Genomic DNA, 20441 nt, shown 5'->3' on the forward strand with positions numbered 1-20441 from the left:
TGACCAACACTAAACAAGCAAAACACATAAGAACTCTGGTCAGGACGTTACACTGCATTTAACACAATCAATCCGTTTATCCTCGCGGACAGACTTAGATGAGACTTCGGACTTGATTCTGCTTATCACATGGATCACCAACTTCCTAACTGATAGGTCTCAGCAGGTACGAGTTGGCAACACACTCTCTGAAATGCGCACTGCTTCAGTTGGAACCCCACAGACCAGCGTTCTTTCACCAGTACTATACATATTGTATACAGACGACTGCCGGAGCCAGTTTCCAGGGTGCTGTCATGAGAATTATGTTCTCGATGTTCATAAACTGAACTTCAATTAACTACTCAGTCTGTAACCCAGGATTTGTAAGATACTGGTTGAATGAAACAGACAGAGGCCCCAGCTATGATAGTCAAAATGTTTATTCACGGGCGCGCTGGTTAGTTGTACAAAACCATTCATTTTATACTAGCTCCTTACGCACACAAACATAATTTATACGCACATACATTTGCACACAAACAGTAGGTATCCTATAACTTTAGACCGTCCCCTCGCCCCGACACGGGCGCGAACCAGGGACCTTCTTTACACATCAATAACAGTCACCCACGAAGCGTCGTCACCCATCGCTCCACAAAGGTCGCGGCACAAGGGGAAACCCTACTTCAAGTCTCAGAGCAAGTGACGTAACCGATTGAAACGCTATTAGCGCGTACCCGCTAGCCATTTCACATCCGTTACACTCACCCCCCTTTCGACCTCCTCCTTTTCCGCAGCAACCAGTGATCCGGGTCAACAGCATCAATGTATAACTTTAGACCGTTCCCTCGCCCCGACACGGGCGCGAACCAGGAACCCAACTTCAAGTCTCAGAACAAGTGACGTAACCGATTGAAACGCTATTAGCGCGTACCCGCTAACTAGCTAGCCATTTCACATCCGTTACACTACCCAGCCGACAAAGATTAGGGGAGTCCATGAGAATCACTCTCCGTCCTCCCTCAAAATAGGGAGACCCTGGGAAGTACTCTCAGTGGCCCCCCCAGCCAAGGTCGGCACCGAATCTTGCTCAGACAGTCTGATGTTAAGATACTATAATAGACATTGTTACAGTTATATTGTTTTACCCTAATTCTGACTAAAACTACACACATAATTTATTATAATTTTATGATTCTAATGTATTTCATTGATGATTCTAATCAATTACATACAATTATATAGTTTCAGGGTGGAATATTCTAATCATTCATTTAAACATATAAATTCCATCCACAGATGCCACCTGATCAAATATGCTGACGACACTGCTTTGGCCAGTCTCATCGAAGGGGATGAGACCGAGCACGGACCAGCTTTGAATGATTTTACTGTCTAGTGTGAGTCATCCCATCTAAAATACATTAAAAACAAAGGATATGGTGATTGACTTTCGAAGGAACACTACCATTTGACACCATCACTGATAAAAGATGAGCCCATCAAAATAGTGGAGTACAAATACCTTGGGGTAGTATTTGACAACAAGCTGTTCTGGGATCAGTGTACTGACGCTATTTTTAGAAAGGCCAACAGAGACTGTATTTCCTACGGAAATTTCACTTTTTTAATATTGACCTAACCATCATGGTTCTCTTTTATGAATCATTATTTTAGAGCATTTTGTCCTACTGCTTGACCTGCTGGTTTGGGAATATCAAGGTTGCACAGAAAAATAGGTTGGGCAAGATAGTCAGGACTTGCGGAAAAAGAAAAATCTGAATAGGTGCCTTTTGCAAATCATTGGAAAACATCCCCGATCTTTGTGGTTGAATCAGTAACACTTCATTTCAAGGGGTCCTTATTACACTGTAATTACATGTGTAATTACACTGTAAAAAACAATAGTGTAATAACAACATGTAACTGGTAGTAATTGTGGTCTGTAATTACAAAAGTGTAACAATGAATGCTTGTTACCATGCTTGTTACAAATGGGCAGGTTTCAACTAAATTCACAAACTTTGTGTTTTGATCCTTCTCAGCTTCATCTGCTTCAGCAACAACTGTCACAAAGGTTGTGACCCCTCGTGGATGCGCTGGGTGTCTGAGAGATTGTGCTCAATAGGCTCTAATTACACTGAACAAAAATATAAACACCACCTGTAAAGTGCTGGTCCCATGTTTCATGAGCTGAAATAAAAAGATTCCAGAAATGTTCTATACGCACAAAAAAAGCGTATTTTTCTCAAATGTTGTGCACAAATTTGTTTACATCCCTGTTAGTGAGAATTTCTCCTTAGCCACGATAATCAATTTACCTGACAGGTGTGGCATATCAAGAAGCTGATTAAACAGCATGATAATTACACAGGCGCACCTTGTGTTGGGGACAATAAAAGGCCGCTTTAAAATGTGCAGTTTTGTCACACAACACAATGCCACAGATGTCTCAAGTTTTGAGGGAGCGTGTAATTGGCAAGTTGACTGCAGGAATGTCCACCTGAGCTGTTGCCAGAGAATGTTATGTTAATTTCTCTACCAAAAGCTGCCTCCAATGTCGTTTTAGAGAATTTGGCAGTACGTTCAACTGGTCTCACAACCGCAGACCACGTGTAACCACGCCAGCCCAGGACCTCCACATCCGGCTTTTTCACCTGCGGGATCATCTGAGGGGGGAGGGGGGGTTCTGAGGAGTATTTCTGTCTGTAATAAAGCCCTTTTGTGGGAAAAACTAATTCTGATTGACTGGGCCTGGCTCCCCAGTGGGTGGGCCTGACTGCCAAGTGGGTGTGCCTATGCCCTCCAAGGCCCACCCATGGCTGAACCCCTGCCCAGTCATGTGAAATCCATAGATTAGGGCCTAATGAATTTATTTAAATTGACTGATTTCCTTATATGAACTGTAACTCAGTAAAATCTTTGAAATTGTTGCATGTTGTGTTTATATTTTTGTTCAGTATACTTACCCATGAATGTGCACTGTTGAAAATAAATCTCCACTCAATGTTATTGCTAGCACTTGCCACCAAAATAAAGTGTACCTTCTGGTTTAACTTGGTCATCCTAGATGAGGAAAAACACACTATTTCAAATGTAATGTTTGCCTAAGTACAATGTAATTAGTAGTTGTTACACAGGATTTAGCTAGTTCAAATTAAGTGTATTGTGAGGGGTGTGTGCAGTGCAATGGCAAAGGCGTCGTCCGTGGATCTGTTGGGGCTCTATGCAAATTGTAGTGGGCCTAGGGTGTCGGATAAGGTGGAGGTGATATGATCCTTAACTAACCTCTCAATGCATTTCATGATGACAGAAGGGCTTTTTGGGGTACAGGAACAATGGTCGATATCTTGAAGCAAGTGGGGACAACAGACTTGGATAGGGAGAGATTGGATAGGGAGAGACCAGCCAGCTGGTCTACACATGCTCTGAGGACGCGGCTTGGGATGCCGCGGGGCTGTGGCACCCTGTTGCTGGCTTGAATCTGCAGAACATTGTCTCAGGGCTGCCTTTGTGCAGTAGCAACTCATTAACCCCAATGCTCCTCAGATGTGAGGGACGTGGCTCTGATCCCTAAATCTGTGTTCATAACCAATTGGTAAGGTGCTAATTACTAGTTGTGAAGTTGTGAATACAATGATGTACACAGTCTAAAGCAAACCCATGCATATGCCAGATACTGTGTGTGACTGTGTGAGAGCCAAGTGTGGCTTCTCTCTCCTCTCAATATCTCTGGTGCAGCTCGTGGCAACATCATTTCGCTACCCTGAAGAAGGCATGGTGCCAGCTGAAACATTGCTGGTTTACCCAATAAATTACTTAGAGCTTGTATGTAGAGCGTGCTACTCTCTTTATTTATTTCTTATAGCTGAGTCAACCTTTAACATTCCCTCAACACTCAAAAGGGGGTTAACCAATTCAAATGAAAAGGAGTCAAATAAGTAAATAAGATGTAAACCTAAACAGAGCACACATTAGGAGTAAATCAATATTTAAAGCACTTCTAAGTGAATCAATTCTAAATAAAGCACACATGAGGGAATAAAGAAAATGACTAAATTAGAGCTATAGGCACACATGACAGTTAGGGCGACCAGGTTTGGCTGTCTCAGGGGTTGTTTGTCACAGTGCTTATTACTCCCAATCTAGAGGTTGCTTTATAATAATTTTAAGATTCAAATGTGTGAATTCTTTAAAATAATTAATGTGGTAACTAGCATCATAGTTAGCATTTTTGCTCAGTTAGGGATGGTTGTCACATTGAATTTGGCGTTCGTTGTCACTATCAACTCCATTATAACTATTTGGGGGGTTGGTTGTCACAATCTAACCCATGATAACTACATTATTCATGGACATTGCCATTGCCAGTATACAATAAATCCCAAGCTCCATTCTGGGCTTGTGCTATAAAGAGCTCCCTTCATTGCCTCTCTCTCACACACATATTTTTCCTGTCACACACCTACACACGCAAAAATGCATGTGCAAACACACGCATTCACACACAAATTTACTCAAAATGTTGTTCTCAATTAATAAAATGCTGAATTTTGTTAGGAATATTGTTCGATCAAAAAAAGGCTATTTCTAAGACTGCATGGGATAGGCTATTGCTTAAAATTGCACACCTAAGGCCTGATTCTGACCTGAGTTAATCCATAAATTGAATGTTATTTATTTGTATGCACTTTTCTCTCTATGCATATTCTGACCTTGAACTTAAACATGAAAATAGCATGCTATTCACCCCGCTTTTCTTTCAAGGTGGAGATCTAAGAAATTAAAGTGTGGCGGACCGGGGTGTCTACAGATAAGCCTAACCTTGACTTATTTCCCTTATAATTTCACCACCTTTATGCATGAGGAAACCATGAATAAGGTCGGGCAAACTGGCTAAACAAAGTGATGGACAAGAGCGTGTAACAGTATAACTTTAGTACGTCCCCTCGCCCCGGGCACAAACCAGGGACCCTCTGCACACATCAACAACAGTCACCCATGAAAGCATCGTTACCCATCACTCCACAAAGCCCGCGGCCCTTGCAGAGCAAGGGGAACCACTACTTCAAGGTCTCAGAGCAAGTGACGTCACCGATTGAAAGGCTATTAGCGCGCACCACCGCTAACTAGCTAGCCATTTCACATCGGTTACAAGCGCACCACACAGACAGGCATTCCCATGCTATTGCTTCTTCAAAAAGTTACAAGAAATACCAATCCCTGATGCATTATTTTCATATCTTGTGAAAAACTTGTGTAGATCAATAGATTTTCTAAAAAGTTCAATTAATTTAATTAATCTTCTAAATTCAACACATTTTGAACATTGTTGAATTCTGTATTAATGTCGGGACCTACTTGATAGTCTGGTAAAGTGCCACCCTGATTCACCTCCTTGCACAGTTATCACAATTTGTCGCTTGGGAAACTATTCCACTCAAAAAGTTTTGTTCAAACACAAGTCAGTATAGACTATCAAGGCTGTAGGGGAGACCGGGACCGGGGTTGCGGTTGTCACGCTTTTTACTCTGGTGTGTATTTTCAAGCACCAATATCTCTTACAATAATCTTTTCAACATTAATAGAAAGACTGAGGTCTTGGGTTGAAATGGGGACCGTTTTTATCCTCCTTATTCAAACATGGAGTTATTTTCAGGGTTGAATGTCACACAGAATGGGGTTGGTTGTCACAATGTTCGCTAGTAGCTTATTCCTTTTGTAACAAGAAATTAAAGGAATCTACACAAAAAAATCTACATTTGTAACTTTCTTTCTTTTCCTTTTGATTTGATTGATGCATTGACATGGACTCAGAACATTCAATGTTGATGTTTCTCTATAAATAATTGGAAGTTTGAGAGTAAATAACTGAATCTGAAACCAGGAAAAATAAAACAGAGAAACTCAATTTGGGAAAAATCTAAACAGATTTGGGGAGAGGGTATGACATATTTAGTATGACAATTGGTGTGTTGTGTTCTTCTGTCTTGGAATATTAGTCACCCACCATCAGCTCCTACAAGATCATAGAAATCACAGTCAGTCCTTTACCCCACTCCCTCATACTCGCTCTCAAATTTCTCTCCTTCTTTATATTCCGGCGCATTCTTATTTTATTGTGAGGAAGAGGCCCTCTCATTGTGCTGTTGTCTCTTTAGGATGGGGATGTGAGGTGGGAAATTCTAGTTTTGGTTTTGGAAGGAGATGGGGGGGCATCTGGTTGGGTGTACTCTCCAGATACCCTTGTTCCCCCCTAGTCTCTCATCCTCTGTCCCATGGGGGCCAAATGTACCGTGGGGTGTCCTGGGCACCGTTAGCCTTTTGTCTGTCAAACAATGCCCCCCCCCCCCCCCCCCCCCCAACAGTGCAGGGATAACATAGCGGCCTGGGCTTTCATGTTGTTCATTGTGCATTCATAGCATATGGCTGTTCCTGACCCCCAATGCACCCGTTTCCACACACACAATCAATGCATCAGGGGTTGTCTCTCCAATGTTAGCCTCAGACCAGGGTTTAAATAATTTTGACCTTGGCTTGATCCAATACTCTGACCATAACTGGTTTATATTATGTGAACAACGTGGGTTCAATTCCCACAAAGATCACATACAAAAAATAATAATAATTATGCACTCTGTCATACATGTCGCTCTGGATAAAAATAATCTGTTAAGTGGCATATATTAAACTGAACTAAATAGTACTATTGTGTTTTATTGTGCTGCCCCTGCATCTTGAAGCATTTCCACATTTTGGCCTCCATGCTGAATTGGGGTGAGGGGGATGCTACCCCAATTGGCTGTCCCACTCCAGTCTTCTCTGTCTGGGCTGGGCCGCCTGGGAAGGCTTCTTTGTGGGTTCATAACCACGGTAGACAGAAATAGGTCAGGCTGTCATTTTGGAAGGGAGATGCCCACTCTTGGCCCTTCCCCACCCTGTGCCCCTTTGTGTTTGACCATCACACCTCTAGCCTCTGATCCAGTGGTAGGATGCAGAGGTATAGCACACACATGCACACGCACACTCACACACACATATACACACAAAAACACACACATTTGAAATACTTTATTTGAATCCACAAAATACATTGCAATCCAAAGGACTGTCAATTAAAGTACAAGGCCAAGACTGCACACACACACACACACACACACACACACACACCTAATTCTGATCCTAACCCTAATTGTAACCCCAATCCTAAAGCTAACCCCTATGCCTAAAATAGGCTTTGGAGAATTTTCCTTGTTTTACTGTCCTTGTGGGAACTTTTGGAGATTTCTGGTAACCATGATTTCTGGTCATTTCAATCATACACATGGGTACTCTCTAAAAACACGGCACTTCAGTACAAGTGACTTTTTGTAGAATGTTAGGAGAGCATTTTTGCTAACCCTAACCCTTTCCCCTAACCTTAACCTAATTCTCCTAAACTGCTACGTTAATTCTCCTAACCTGTTACGGAAAGGTTATATCTGTATCAAAGTGACATGTTTTCAGGATAATCTCCTTACACATGAGTGACTCATAGAGGGTAGGGGCTTTGCAACGTTGTGGAAAAGAGTCCTTGACTTGTCAAAATTATTTCTGCTTTTAAACTTGTCTGTGGGTGTATGGTTTATTGTTCATTCTCTACATTGTTCCAAGAATGTGAATGTCATCTTGACATAGTTCTGAAAGACAGTCTTATACCATATTTGATTCAAGACACTGGGTCAATATATGCTGAGTGTACAAAACTCCCCCCGTCGGGGCATGGACTCTGCCAGGTGTCAAAAGTGTTCCACAAGGATGCTGGCCCATGTTGACGCCAATGCTTCTCACAGTTGTGTCAAGTTGGCTGTATGTGTTTTTTGGGTGGTGGACAATTCTTGATACACACGGAAACTGTTGAGCGTGAAAAACCCAGCAGGGTTGCAGTTTTTGACACAAACCGGTGTGCCTGCAGCCTGACACCTACTACCATAACCTGTTCAAAGGCACTTAAATCTTTTGTCTTGCCCATTCACCCTTTGAATGGCACACATACACAATCCATGTCTCAATTTTCTCCAGGCTCAACACCGATTGAAGTGAATTTAACAAGTGACATCAATAAGGGATCATAGCGTTCCCCTGGATTCACCTGGTCAGTCTATGTCATGGAAAGAGCAGGTGTCCTTCATGTTTTGTACACTCAGTGTACATTACAATATCGTTTCATTTTGCACAGTATCATGACACTCTATTATGTGTGACGCTCCCTAGCACTAACGTTATTTCATTGGCTAAGATGAAAATCTGATGCGCCGCTCCGTGCTTCGTTCGGTGTCAAGTTCGCTGTACGCGAGACATTAGTTAATAGGAAGAAAAATGCATTGGTTGGATGAAAGATGTAGTTGGAGGGAGTTTTTAAACTGCCTTTCGAATATTAGTTAAGTAAATGCCCTGAGTGATAGCTTGCTTACAATAATATATCGACGAAACAAACTCAACTTGAATAGCATTCCAGTGTTGGAATGTTGCTTTGAGGACAACTCACGAACTCATTGGTAAGTACATCCGACCATTCATCAGGACGCTTGTGACAGGAGATAGCTAGGTAACTTACTGTACTGTAGCTAGCTAACCGTTAGCTAGTCTGCTGATAATCGGGTGAGTTAACTAGCTGGCTAGTTAGTTATCGTGCCACCTAACGTTTAGTTAACGAGAGCCAGTAAGCCACTAGCCATCGTTGTTTTAGTTATATGCATGTACATAATGTACTTGTATCTAATGTACATTACTTAGTTAGCGACCTTGTTGTGCTAACTAACGTTACTGTAGCTAGCTAACGTAACTATGGGTGGTTGGCCAAAGTTGCCAAGCCAATCCAGTGGCGGAGGTCTAATCGAAAACGGTACATTTACTGCTAAATCAAATTGGAGTAGGAACTCTAAGAGATATAGCTAGCTACTCTACTGTAGCTTCGTCTCCGTATGCAATGCACACAGCAGGTTATGGTACAGTGAGTAAGTTAGTTATGTATTTTTCGTTTCACTTTCCCGTGGTGTCCTCACTTTACAGACGCTCCCTACGCTTGAAACCATCCCAGCTTTCAGCCCGCCTCCAACGGCTCGAGCACAGGACCACATTGCTTGGTGGCTGCTTACTGTGTTCTGGCTCACGGGGAGACGAACTGGACCGACCACTGACCCGGTGTCGGCACAGCCTTCCTAGGGTTGCAACTATCCCCGCGGTTGCACTGGAGTAGGACGGTCGAGGGCATAGGCCCGGTGCTTTATAGCATTTAGGGAAACCTTCCATTCACTATATCATCCAACCGATTCAGACTGGTTATGGAGCTGGAGCTTAGCCGAACCGAGCTGGAAGGTTCCGATGCTCCACAGTCTCAGAGACACGAGAGGAGCCTCGGACTTCTCACCACGAAGTTCGTTACTTTGCTGCAGGAAGCGAAGGACGGGGTGCTCGATCTCAAAGTAGTGAGTGATGGGCTGCATCCCTTTTGACTGTCTTGACTGTAAGAATTGTTAGCTATGGTTTGTTTATTTTTTTTGTATCCCCAGTCCCCAATCTTCTAACATATATACGTCTAAGCACTGCCTGGTTTGGTTGCTGGATTGTGTTGTAACAGATGTGCAACATACTCCGAGGAGATGCATGTGGAATATGAAATGCACACCAGGGTTTCCGTTAGAAAAATGTGTCCGGGAAGATTTTAATTAACGTCAAATAGGTGTAGACTAACAGTGTAATCCTTAAAGGGATACTTCGGGATTTTGACAATGAGACCCATTATCTACATCCCCATGGTCAGATGAACTTTTTTATGTCTCTGTGTCCAGTGTGAAGGAAGTTGGAAGTAGTGTTGCGAGCCAATGCTAACGTTAACTAGTGTTAGCGCAATGACTGGAAGTCTGTGCTAGCAGACACAATATACTTCCAGTGTTTATGGTAACGCTAGTTAGCAAATGTGCTTGCACTAGTTATCAACTTCCTTCAAACTGCAAGCAGAGACATTAAAATGGTATCCACGAGTTCATCAGACTCAGGGGAAGTAGATAAAGGGCCTCATTGCCAAAATCCCGAAGTATCTCAATAAATGGCGAATGCATGGCATACTTCAATTATCAGTTGAGAAATAAAGCAATAGTAGCTATTTTTAATCATAACCATTAAAACAGTTTTTAACATGCGATTGCATTTAGAATTGTTGCGCAATGGCACTCCAGAAGCAACGAGCTGTGGATCTGCAGCAGCAGGTCTAGCGCTGTTCTGACAAGTGGTATTCCGTAAAAAACGTGTAATAAATAAGATACATGACGACTAACGAAAATACACACTTCCCAATTTAATTACACAAAATGTTGTACATTGAACCTGCACTGTGCAGAAATCAACCCCCCCCCCCAATTCCTGTTTGCAAAAATTCTAATTGTTTGCCTTATTTCAATTTATGTTACAAAACAAGCAAGTATCTGGTGGAGAATCATTCTACCATCTAAACCGCTATGATATATGTTTTCCATAATCAAAATTATATTATTTTCAGCTGTTTGAAGCTGGTGTAAAATACACAAAAATGAAACTTAAGAACAGGAAGCATAGAAATAGCACACATAGAACATATTTACCGCTTCTTAAACTTGCCTTTGATAATGACAGATCTGTAACTTACATTTCTATGTGAATTTGGTCTGTTCCAAAAGTTACATATTGCAGCTTTAGCTTATAAACCGATAAGCATGACAGTCAAATGTATTTTCATCAACTGATATTTCCATCAATGAATAAAAAGTATTATTTGTAATGGGATTGTTCAGTCAATTTGACCAGCAACAATTTTATCTGATTTTCATTTTTTTATCTGCCAAAAACCGGCAATTACACATGCACTGTGATCGTGATGATTTATACTCTAAAATAAAATAGAAGCTTAAACTCTAATATAAAACTAATTGTAAAACTGTTACGTTATCTAGGTTACTGTCAGTAAGGAGTTCAAGGAATAAAAGAGGGTAAAACACAGAAAGAGTGTGTGTGCAAAAGAGACAATCCGTGTCTCATCGCTCAGTGGGTAGCTGTGTCACGGTCTGTCATTATTGTCCGCATTGTTTAGTCCCCCCTCTGATAGGCTCATAGGGTTGTGACCTCTCCTATTATTGGCTACCAGGGCTATGACCCATCCAGTGATTGGTTGACAGGCCCCTGTCTCACAGGCTCTTACCTTTGTGATTTGTTATTAACCCCACACTGGATATGCATCCCCCTAAGGAAAATAGCCTTGGTAGGGACATTTGGGTGCTTGCATTTTAAAATCATTCATTAAGTTATTTTGCTTCTGGTCAGAGAGGGTGACCTTTGACAGTTGTGTTGTGAGTAATGTTGTTTTTCCTGCTCTTGTAGGCAGCAGACACCCTGGCCGTCAGACAGAAGAGGCGCATCTATGACATCACCAATGTACTGGAGGGCATTGGCCTGATCGAGAAGAAGTCAAAGAACAGTATTCAGTGGAAGTGAGTGAGTGTGTGTGTATGTTCGCGCACTTGTATGTTTGTAGGAATGCACACAGTATGGGCTTACATTTCATTGCACTATCTGTCTAAGGGGAGTTGGGCCAGGCTGTAACACAAGGGAGATTGGTGACAGGCTGGTTGACCTGAAGTCGGAGCTTGAAGATCTGGATATGAGGGAAAGTGAGCTGGACCAGCAGAGGGTGTGGGTCCAACAAAGCATCAAGAATGTGACCGAGGACACACACAATAGTCCATATCCTTACTATGTACTCACATACTCATACCTACACCAACATCTAAATTGTTAGCCCAACCTAACCGTACGTAGGTATCCATGTCAGTCCACAGTCCACACCAGTAGAAACGTATAGAAAAAGAGCTGCAGTGCCGTATTGTCTGTACAATAGCAGAGGATACACTTGCCAGCATTAATAATGTTATAATACTCTGTTAAGCTGTGTGTCTGACCTTAACTCTGACCAACTCTGGCCTATGTTAATCATGAGGACATCTGCAGCTGCTTCAAAGGTGATACCCTCTTGGCGGTGCGTGCTCCCTCTGGTACGCAGCTGGAGGTGCCCATACCTGAAGCTGTAAGTTTGATTTGTTTCTGCCACCTCCTCCCCCTAGTCAGTCTGTCAGTCTTCTCAGGGTGAAAAGTAAGTGTGTGTGTTTGTCTCAAATTTTAGGTTCAAGACGGTCCGAGGAAGTATCAGATCCATCTGATGAGCGCTGCTGGGCCCATTGATGTTCTGCTCATCAACAAGGACCCAGTTAACTCAACACCTGTGGTGCTGCCAGTCCCGCCTCCTGAGGAAATGCTGCAGAACGCCAAGTCTGCTGCAGCCTCTGCAGACACATCCACTCACACATTTGTCAAGAACACCCGGAGTCTGGCCACTGGCAAGCCTAAAGCACATACAGCAGCTAAGCCATCAGGTGACCTCACTGTTATATCTCTCATGGTCTATGAAAATGTTTTGTCTGCTAAACTCTCAATACAATATCATTGAATTGTCCCATGTCTACCTCTGTGTCCATCTCTCTCTCTCTCTCTCTCTCTCTCTCTCTACCTCTCTCTCTACCTCTCTCTCTACCTCTCTCTCTACCTCTCTCTCTACCTCTCTCTCTACCTCTCTCTCTACCTCTCTCTCTACCTCTCTCTCTACCTCTCTCTCTCTCTCTACCAGACACCTCCAGCACTGAAGAACCTGCTCCGCAACCACCATTATTGGACACCTGGTCCCTCCAGTCTTCTACTTCGTTGGACAACAACTTTACTGTCTTTGAACCAATCAAATCCGATTCATCTGACTGTGAGTTAGAATTCAATTTATCTGTGTGTGTGCATGTTGTGTGGTAGCAGCAATAGGGTTGGGCGATATTACGATAGTATCGGATATCGAAGATTATTGACAGCCAGCGTCGATGGTGATGACATTGTGATGTGAAAGATGCTGTATAAAGCCAAAGCCTATTTTATTTTTCATAGAGGACACTCTGGTGTCTAATTATTTTAAAAGTCAAATGTTGTCTCTTCTCTTCATTTGATATGAATATGACTTAAATTTTTATGCATGCTGGCTTTCTCCTCCCGCCGTGCTACTTCATGATCAAACAATTAGCTTAGAATGCCATTAGATAATTTATCTCTAAGTTTTAGGTTGTTTTTGAATAACCTTAAAACATGATAGGCCTAGGGTAATAATGAAAGAGGTCGAACAAACAATAACAAGATAGAAAAATCGAACGAGTAGTTTGAACAAACCTTACAGTTGGACAATGCTTAGTCTATTATAAAATAATGCATGCAACCCTCCTCCCTCTTTCCGTTGCGAACCAAACGGCTAAAAGCCAAATCCCACTAATTAAAATAGCCTATCAAAAGCATGAAGTTAAAATTATAAATACTATTTACCAAATAGGCTATTCTAATGAAGTGTTTAACGTCGTAAAGTTGCAGCTTTCAAATGCAGTCTATAGGCGATTCTCTATCACAGGTTTATTTTAAATAACAAATGTTGCAGGCAACAACAAGTCAAATTGAGGAAACAATATCAAGATGGAAAAATGTAATGAGAAGTCAAAAGAACTTACAGCTGTGCAAAGCTTATGAAATAAATTATATGTAGAGTAGGCCAATTTCCATAGCCTATAATTAGCAATGTAGTCTACAATCTACCTATACAACATATAGAAAGAAACCTAGGCCTAATAAGGGAGGAAGATTAGGCAAAACATGTGAGTCATTTAATAATTATCCAGTTATGGGGACAGCGGAGTTGCATGCTCTGCAGCTGGGCCCTTGATCATTTACAACCCATCACATGACGCACAGCCAGCGAGGATCCTTGACTGTCACTTGCACTTCGGCACACAGACTAGGGCTGGGCGATTTTATAAAATTAATCAGATAAATTAAAATGTATGTTTTTGCGCGATATTCCAAATGCCTGTATTGCGGAATATTTTTTTTATGAGTGTTTATGTGCGCGTGTCTTTTTGGTCCCTGCTCCTTCTGTCCTGTGTACATACATACATACATACATACACACACACACACACACACACACACACACACACACACACACACACACACACACACACACAAGATGCTCATGTCTCTGCCCTAACAATGGGAGTCGTTGTCCCAAAGGTGGGAAGGCAGGCGACAAGCTTACGTCTAAAATAAGCCCATAGAAACTAGAGGTCGACCGATTATGATTTTTCAACGCCGATACCGATTATTGGAGGACCAATAAAAGCCGATGCCGATTAATTGGCCGATTTTTTTATTTTTAATTTATTTATTTGTAATAATGACAATTACAACAATACTGAATGAACACTTATTTTAACTTTATATAATACATCAATAAAATCAATTTAGCCTCAAATAAATAATGAAACATGTTCAATTTGGTTTAAATAATGCAAAAACAAAGTGTTGGAGAAGAAAGTAAAAGTGCAATATGTGCCATGTAAGAAAGCTAACGTTTAAGTTCCTTGCTCAGAACATGAGAACATATGAAAGCTGGTGGTTCCTTTTAACATGAGTCTTCAATATTCCCAGGTAAGAAGTTTTAAGTTGTATTTATTATAGGAATTATAGGACTATTTCTCTCTATACGATTTGTATTTCATATACCTTTGACTATTGGATGTTCTTATAGGCACTTTAGTATTGCCAGTGTAACAGTATAGCTTCCGTCCCTCTCCTCGCTCCTACCTGGGCTCGAACCAGGAACACATTGACGACAGCCACCCTCGAAGCAGCGTTACCCATGCAGAGCAAGGGGAACAACTACTCCAAGTCTCAGAGCGAGTGACGTTTGAAACGCTATTAGCGCGCACCCCGCTAACTAGCTAGCCATTTCACATCGGTTACACCAGCCTAATCTCGGTAGTTGATAGGCTTGAAGTCATAAACAGCAGAGCTGCTGGCAAAACACACGAAAGTGCTGTTTGAATGAATGCTTACGAGCCTGCTGCTGCCTACCACCGCTCAGTCAGACTGCTCTATCAAATCATAGACTTAATTATAACATAATAACACACAGAAATACGAGCCTTAGGTCATTAATATGGTCGAATCCGGAAACTATCATCTCGAAAACAAAAGGTTTATTCTTTCAGCGAAATACGGAACTGTTACGTATTTTATTTAACGGGTGGCATCCATAAGTCTAAATATTCCTGTTACATTGCACAACCTTCAATGTTATGTCATAATTACGCAAAATTCTGGCAAATTAGTTTGCAACGAGCCAGGCGGCCCAAACTGTTGCATATACCCTGACTCTGCGTGCAAGGAACGCAAGAGAAGTGACACAATTTCAACTGGTTAATATTGCCTTCTAACCTGGATTTCTTTTAGCTAAATATGCAGGTTTAAAAATATATACTTCTGTGTATTGATTTTAAGAAAGGCATTGATGTTTATGGTTAGGTACAGTCGTGCAACGATTGTGCTTTTTTCGCAAATGCGCTTTTGTTAAATCATCCCCCGTTTGGCGAAGTTGGTTGTCTTTGTTATGAAGAAATAGTCTTCACACAGTTCGCAACGAGCCAGGCGGCCCAAACTGCTGCATATACCCTGACTGTTGCAAGAGAAGTGACACAATTTTCCTAGTTAAATGAAATTCATGTTAGCAGGCAATATTAACTAAATATGCAGGTTTAAAAATATATACGTGTGTATTGATTTTAAGAAAGGCATTGATGTTTATGGTTAGATACACGTTGGAGCAACGACAGTCCTTTTTCGCGAATGCGCACCGCATCGATTATATGCAACGCAGGACACGCTAGATAAACTAGTAATATCATCAACCATGTGTAGTTAACTAGTGATTATGATTGATTGATTGTTTTTTATAAGATAAGTTTAACGCAAGCTAGCAACTTACCTTGGCTTCTTACTGCATTCGCGTAACAGGCAGGCTCCTCGTGGAGTGCAAAGTAAGGCAGGTGGTTAGAGCGTTGGACTAGTTAACCGTAAGGTTGCAAGATTGAATCCCCGAGCTGACAAGGTAAAAATCTGTCATTCTGCCCCTGAACAAGGCAGTTAACCCACCGTTCCTAGGCCGTCATTGAAAATAAGAATGTGTTCTTAACTGATTTGCCTAGTTAAATAAAGGTGTAAAAAGATTATTTTTTTTGTCCAAATCGGTGTCCAAAAATGCAGATTTCCGATTGTTATGAAAACTTGAAATCGGCCCTAATTAATCGGCCATTCCGATTAATCGGTCGACCTCTAATAGAAACGCATTGGGCTTATTTTGGACAGATTTTTGCGGGAGAAACGTTTGGGAAACATTTGTCAAACCACTCACTCTTCCTCTTCCTCTCTATTTACACATACACACCAAGCCCCTCCCCCTGCCACTCAGAATAACAAAGATGAGAGATCACTTCTTCCTCTGACAAACAGGTTTCAACTCGTTATTTGAATTTTGTTCCAACAGAATGGGTCATATGGACACTGAAACACATTGAGACATTAGTTTACTGTAATAGAGGAAGTTAACCTTTCTAACGATTCCCTTTTTATGTCTCAACTCAAGTTGCTCGCAGAGCGGACACTACTAAAACAGGAGTATCAATGAACATTGGTTCTGGAAAATTAATGTTCAGTTCGTCACGCACGCATTGTGGTACCACGTACAGCTAGCAGCATTTTAGTCAAGGATTATTCTGCTAGCTGTCTAATTTGTTTGAGACCTGTGTAAATGTTCTTTAATGCCTGCTACAAGAAGTTAGTCATTATTAGTGAATGTACATTATGCATGGTTCTGGTAAAATTTTTAACAAAAAGGCAATTTTCATAGACTGACTTGAAAGCCAGATCAGTGATTATTGCAAAAAAGCAGGTTAAATTATTTAGCTTAAGTTAATATGGGGTTTTATGGTTGTGGAAGGTGTATTTTTAGCCTTGGTATAATTTCACAAGACCTGAATCCATTTGATTATTGCTGACTGGTTGAAATGCAGTGTATTTGCTCTTTAATTGTACAAAAACCTTATTTAGTGAAAACATAAAAAATAAGATATATATTGTGAATCGCCCATAGGTTTGAAAGAATCGAGAGATGATTTTTAGGCCATGTCGCCCAAACCTAATAGCGGCACACACCTCTTTCGTGCCACAGCTCCAACCGAGAGGAATACACTACAAAAAAAGAGTTGGCTCCAAGATATATTTTGTCATGAATCCTCTCGCTAGTGGTTCTTTTTTAGCAGTCTTTTATTTAAATGATTTTTTTGAACCGTAAAAAACAAAACAATTGTGGGGTTGGCCAATATGGGGTGATACCATCGTACATTACAATGTTTTATGGGTACTTAATCACGATAGGACAAAGGTTGACCGCCCAATCATAAGCAGCAATGTGATGGAGGCAGATAAACCTTGGCACTGGGCTAGCATTCCAATGGTCTCTCTCTTACACACACACACACACACGTAAAGTACCAGTCAAAATTTGGACACACCTCTTTTTTCTTTATTTTTACTATTTTCTAGTGAAGACATCAAAACTATGAAATAACACATGGAATCATGTAATCACCAAAAAACTGTTAAACAAATCAAAATATATTTGAGATTCTTCAAAGGAGCCACCCTTTGCCTTGATGACAGCTTTGCACACTCTTGGCATTCTCTCAACCAGCTTCATGAGGTAGTCACCTGGAATGCATTTACATGAACAGGTGTCCCTTGTTAAAAGTTAATTTGTGGAATTTCTTTCCTTAATGCGTTTGAGCCAATCAGTTGTGTTGTGACATGGTAGGGGTGGTATACAGAAGATAGCCCTATTTGGTAAAATAACAAGTCCATGTTATAGCAAGAACAGCTCAAATAAACAAAGAGAAATGACAGTCCATCATTACTTTAAGACATGAAGGTCAGTCAATCTGGAAAATGTCAAGAACTTTGAACGTTTATTCAAGTGCAGTTGCCAAAACCATCAAGCGCTATGATGAAACTGGCTCTCATGAGGACCGCCACAGGAACGGAAGACCCATAGTTACCTCTGCTGCAAGATGGGCTTCCGAGTGGCGCAGCGGTCTAAAGCACTGCATCTCAGTGCTAGAGGCGTCTCTACAGACACCCTGGTTCGAATCCAGGCTGTATCACAACCGGTTGTGATTGGGAGTCCCATAAGGCGGCGCACAATTGGCCCAGCGTCGTCCGGGTGTGGCCGGTGTAGGCCGTCATTGTAAATAAGAATTTGTTCTTAACTAAATTGCTTAGTTAAATAAAAGATAAGGTCATTAGAGTTAACCTCAGATTTCGTCCCAAATAAATGCTTCAGAGTTCAAGTAACAGACACATCTCTACATCAACTGTTCAGAGGAGACTGTGTGAATCAGGCCTTCATGGTCGAATTGCTGCAAAGAAACCACTACTTAAGGACACCAATAAGAAGAAACTTACTTGGGCAAAGAAACACGAGCAGTGGACATGAGACCTGTGGAAATCGTTCCTTTGGTCTGGTGAGTCCAAATGTGAGATTTTTTGGTTCCTGCCGCCGTGTCTTGATGAGACGCAGAGTAGATGAACGGATGATCTCTGCATGTGTGGTTCCCGAAGCATGGAGGAAGTTGTGTGGGGGTGCTTCGCTGGTGACATTGTCTGTGATTTATTTAGAATTCAAGCCAAACTTAACCAGCATGGCTACAGGATTCTGCAGTGATACGCCATCCCATCTGGTTTTCGCTTCGTGGGACTTTTGATTTGTTTTTCAACAGAGAAATGACCCAACACACCTCCAGGCTGTGTAAGGGCTATTTGACCAAGAAGGAGAGTGATGGAGTGCTGCTTCAGATGACCTGTTTTGGGATGAGTTGGACCGCAGAGTGAAGAAAAAGCAGCCAACAAGTTCTCAGCATATGTGGCAACTCCTTCAAGACTGTTGGGAAAGCATTCCAGGTGAATCTGGTTGAGAGAATGCCAAGACTGTGCAATGCTGTCATCAAGGCAAAGGGTGGCTATTTGAAGAATCTAAAATATATTTTGATTTAACTTTTTTGGTTACTACATGATTCATATGTGTCATTTCATAGTTTATGTCTTCACTAGTCTACAATGTAGAAAATAGTAAAAATATATATAATTAATGAGTAGGTGTGTCCAAACTTTTGACTGGTACTGTACGTACATTGTTTTTCTGTTTTAGTAAGCACACACTTCTGACCACAGTGGGTGTTTTTTTTTAACATTAAAACCCTGGCTATGCCCAATGCTCTGTAACACAGGAAGCATCTGTGTGGTAACAAACGATGTATAAAGCCTGCTTGCTATAGGAATGTGTGTGTGCGCAAGCTGTTTTTATTTTTGGTTGTTTAATGAACGTACACAGGAAAACAGTGTGTAAATTGGCTCTACCTTATAAAAACAACCTCTAATGTACTTGTATGGTGTCTATATTGTGCCTTGTGTTTTTCAGTGCTGGATTTCCCCAAATACTTTTCTGACATGTTTGACTCTGCTAAAGGTACTGTGTGTGACTGTGTGCGCATGTGTATTGTGTCTTTAAACTTGATTTAAATGTATCCAAACAGACCCTTGCGTTGTATTTCAGGAAATTAAGTTAATGATAAATTGTGACTTTGTGTATAGCAAACACTCTCTCACCTCTTTGTGTGTGTGTAGAGATGGTGAGTGCAGATCTACTAGAGGAACTTATGGCTTCAGAAGGTAAGAGTCTAAAACGGATTGTGTTATAAACCCCTTTACTTTGACTTGATGATTCCAGTTATATGTTTATATCCCTCTCCCTCTATCAGTGTTTTCTCCACTCCTCCGCCTCTCTCCCCCCCCGGGTGACCATGACTACATCTATAACCTGGATGAGAGCGAGGGCCTCTGCGACCTCTTTGACATCCCCGTTCTCAACCTTTGACCTATGAACCTTGCCAGAAGGCTCACATGAAGAGGCCTTAAAAAAAAAAAAAAAAAAAAAAAAAAGCCAAGAACAGTTTTTAAACAATTCTTTGAGTACTAACAAACCGATGAAGTGGTCTATTTTTGGAGTCTTGTAATATAAGCTGAATTGATAAACAAACAGTTTTTGATAATTTTCATGCTCTTTATTTTTGTCATGTCCCCTTCGTTGATGTCTGAACAGGGAGAGCAGCCATCCCCTACTGGCTTATAAGCTTTAATGATGTCATGGAATATATTTTTTGATCTGTGCTGCTGAAGTGGCAGTGGATGTGTTTTGAAAGTTGAGTTGTGCTCCATTTGGAGTGAGTAAAGATGGCTTGGGTTGAGGGAAGGATAGGAAATGAATGGGATGCTCAGGGCAAAATCATCTACGACACCTAGGCACTTATGTACATCTGAAACTGTTGGATAGTAAGCAATAAGACAATTCCATCTAGTCTTTTAGAGGGCAAGGTAGAGCTATTGCCATATTGCAGACCTATTTGATCCTTTCTACATGGTGACTA

The 20441-nt window shown here is 41.3% G+C and overlaps 1 protein-coding gene across 1 annotated transcript; it reads left to right on the forward strand.

Annotated features, from left to right (window-relative positions):
- Positions 1 to 8323: 8323 nt before the first annotated feature.
- On the forward strand, positions 8324 to 19957 carry LOC120047607 (transcription factor E2F4-like). Its single transcript, XM_038993150.1, has 10 exons — positions 8324 to 8519; positions 9034 to 9449; positions 11374 to 11483; positions 11575 to 11736; positions 11968 to 12076; positions 12173 to 12422; positions 12674 to 12799; positions 19436 to 19483; positions 19642 to 19686; positions 19776 to 19957. Exons 2-10 carry the CDS (start codon positions 9306 to 9308, stop codon positions 19889 to 19891), a joined length of 1110 nt encoding a protein of 369 aa, XP_038849078.1. The 5' UTR covers positions 8324 to 8519; positions 9034 to 9305; the 3' UTR covers positions 19892 to 19957.
- The last annotated feature ends 484 nt before the right edge of the window (positions 19958 to 20441 follow it).

Source organism: Salvelinus namaycush, chromosome 1 (genome assembly GCF_016432855.1).
Source record: "Salvelinus namaycush isolate Seneca chromosome 1, SaNama_1.0, whole genome shotgun sequence".
In the NCBI taxonomy this organism is placed as follows: domain Eukaryota; kingdom Metazoa; phylum Chordata; class Actinopteri; order Salmoniformes; family Salmonidae; genus Salvelinus; species Salvelinus namaycush.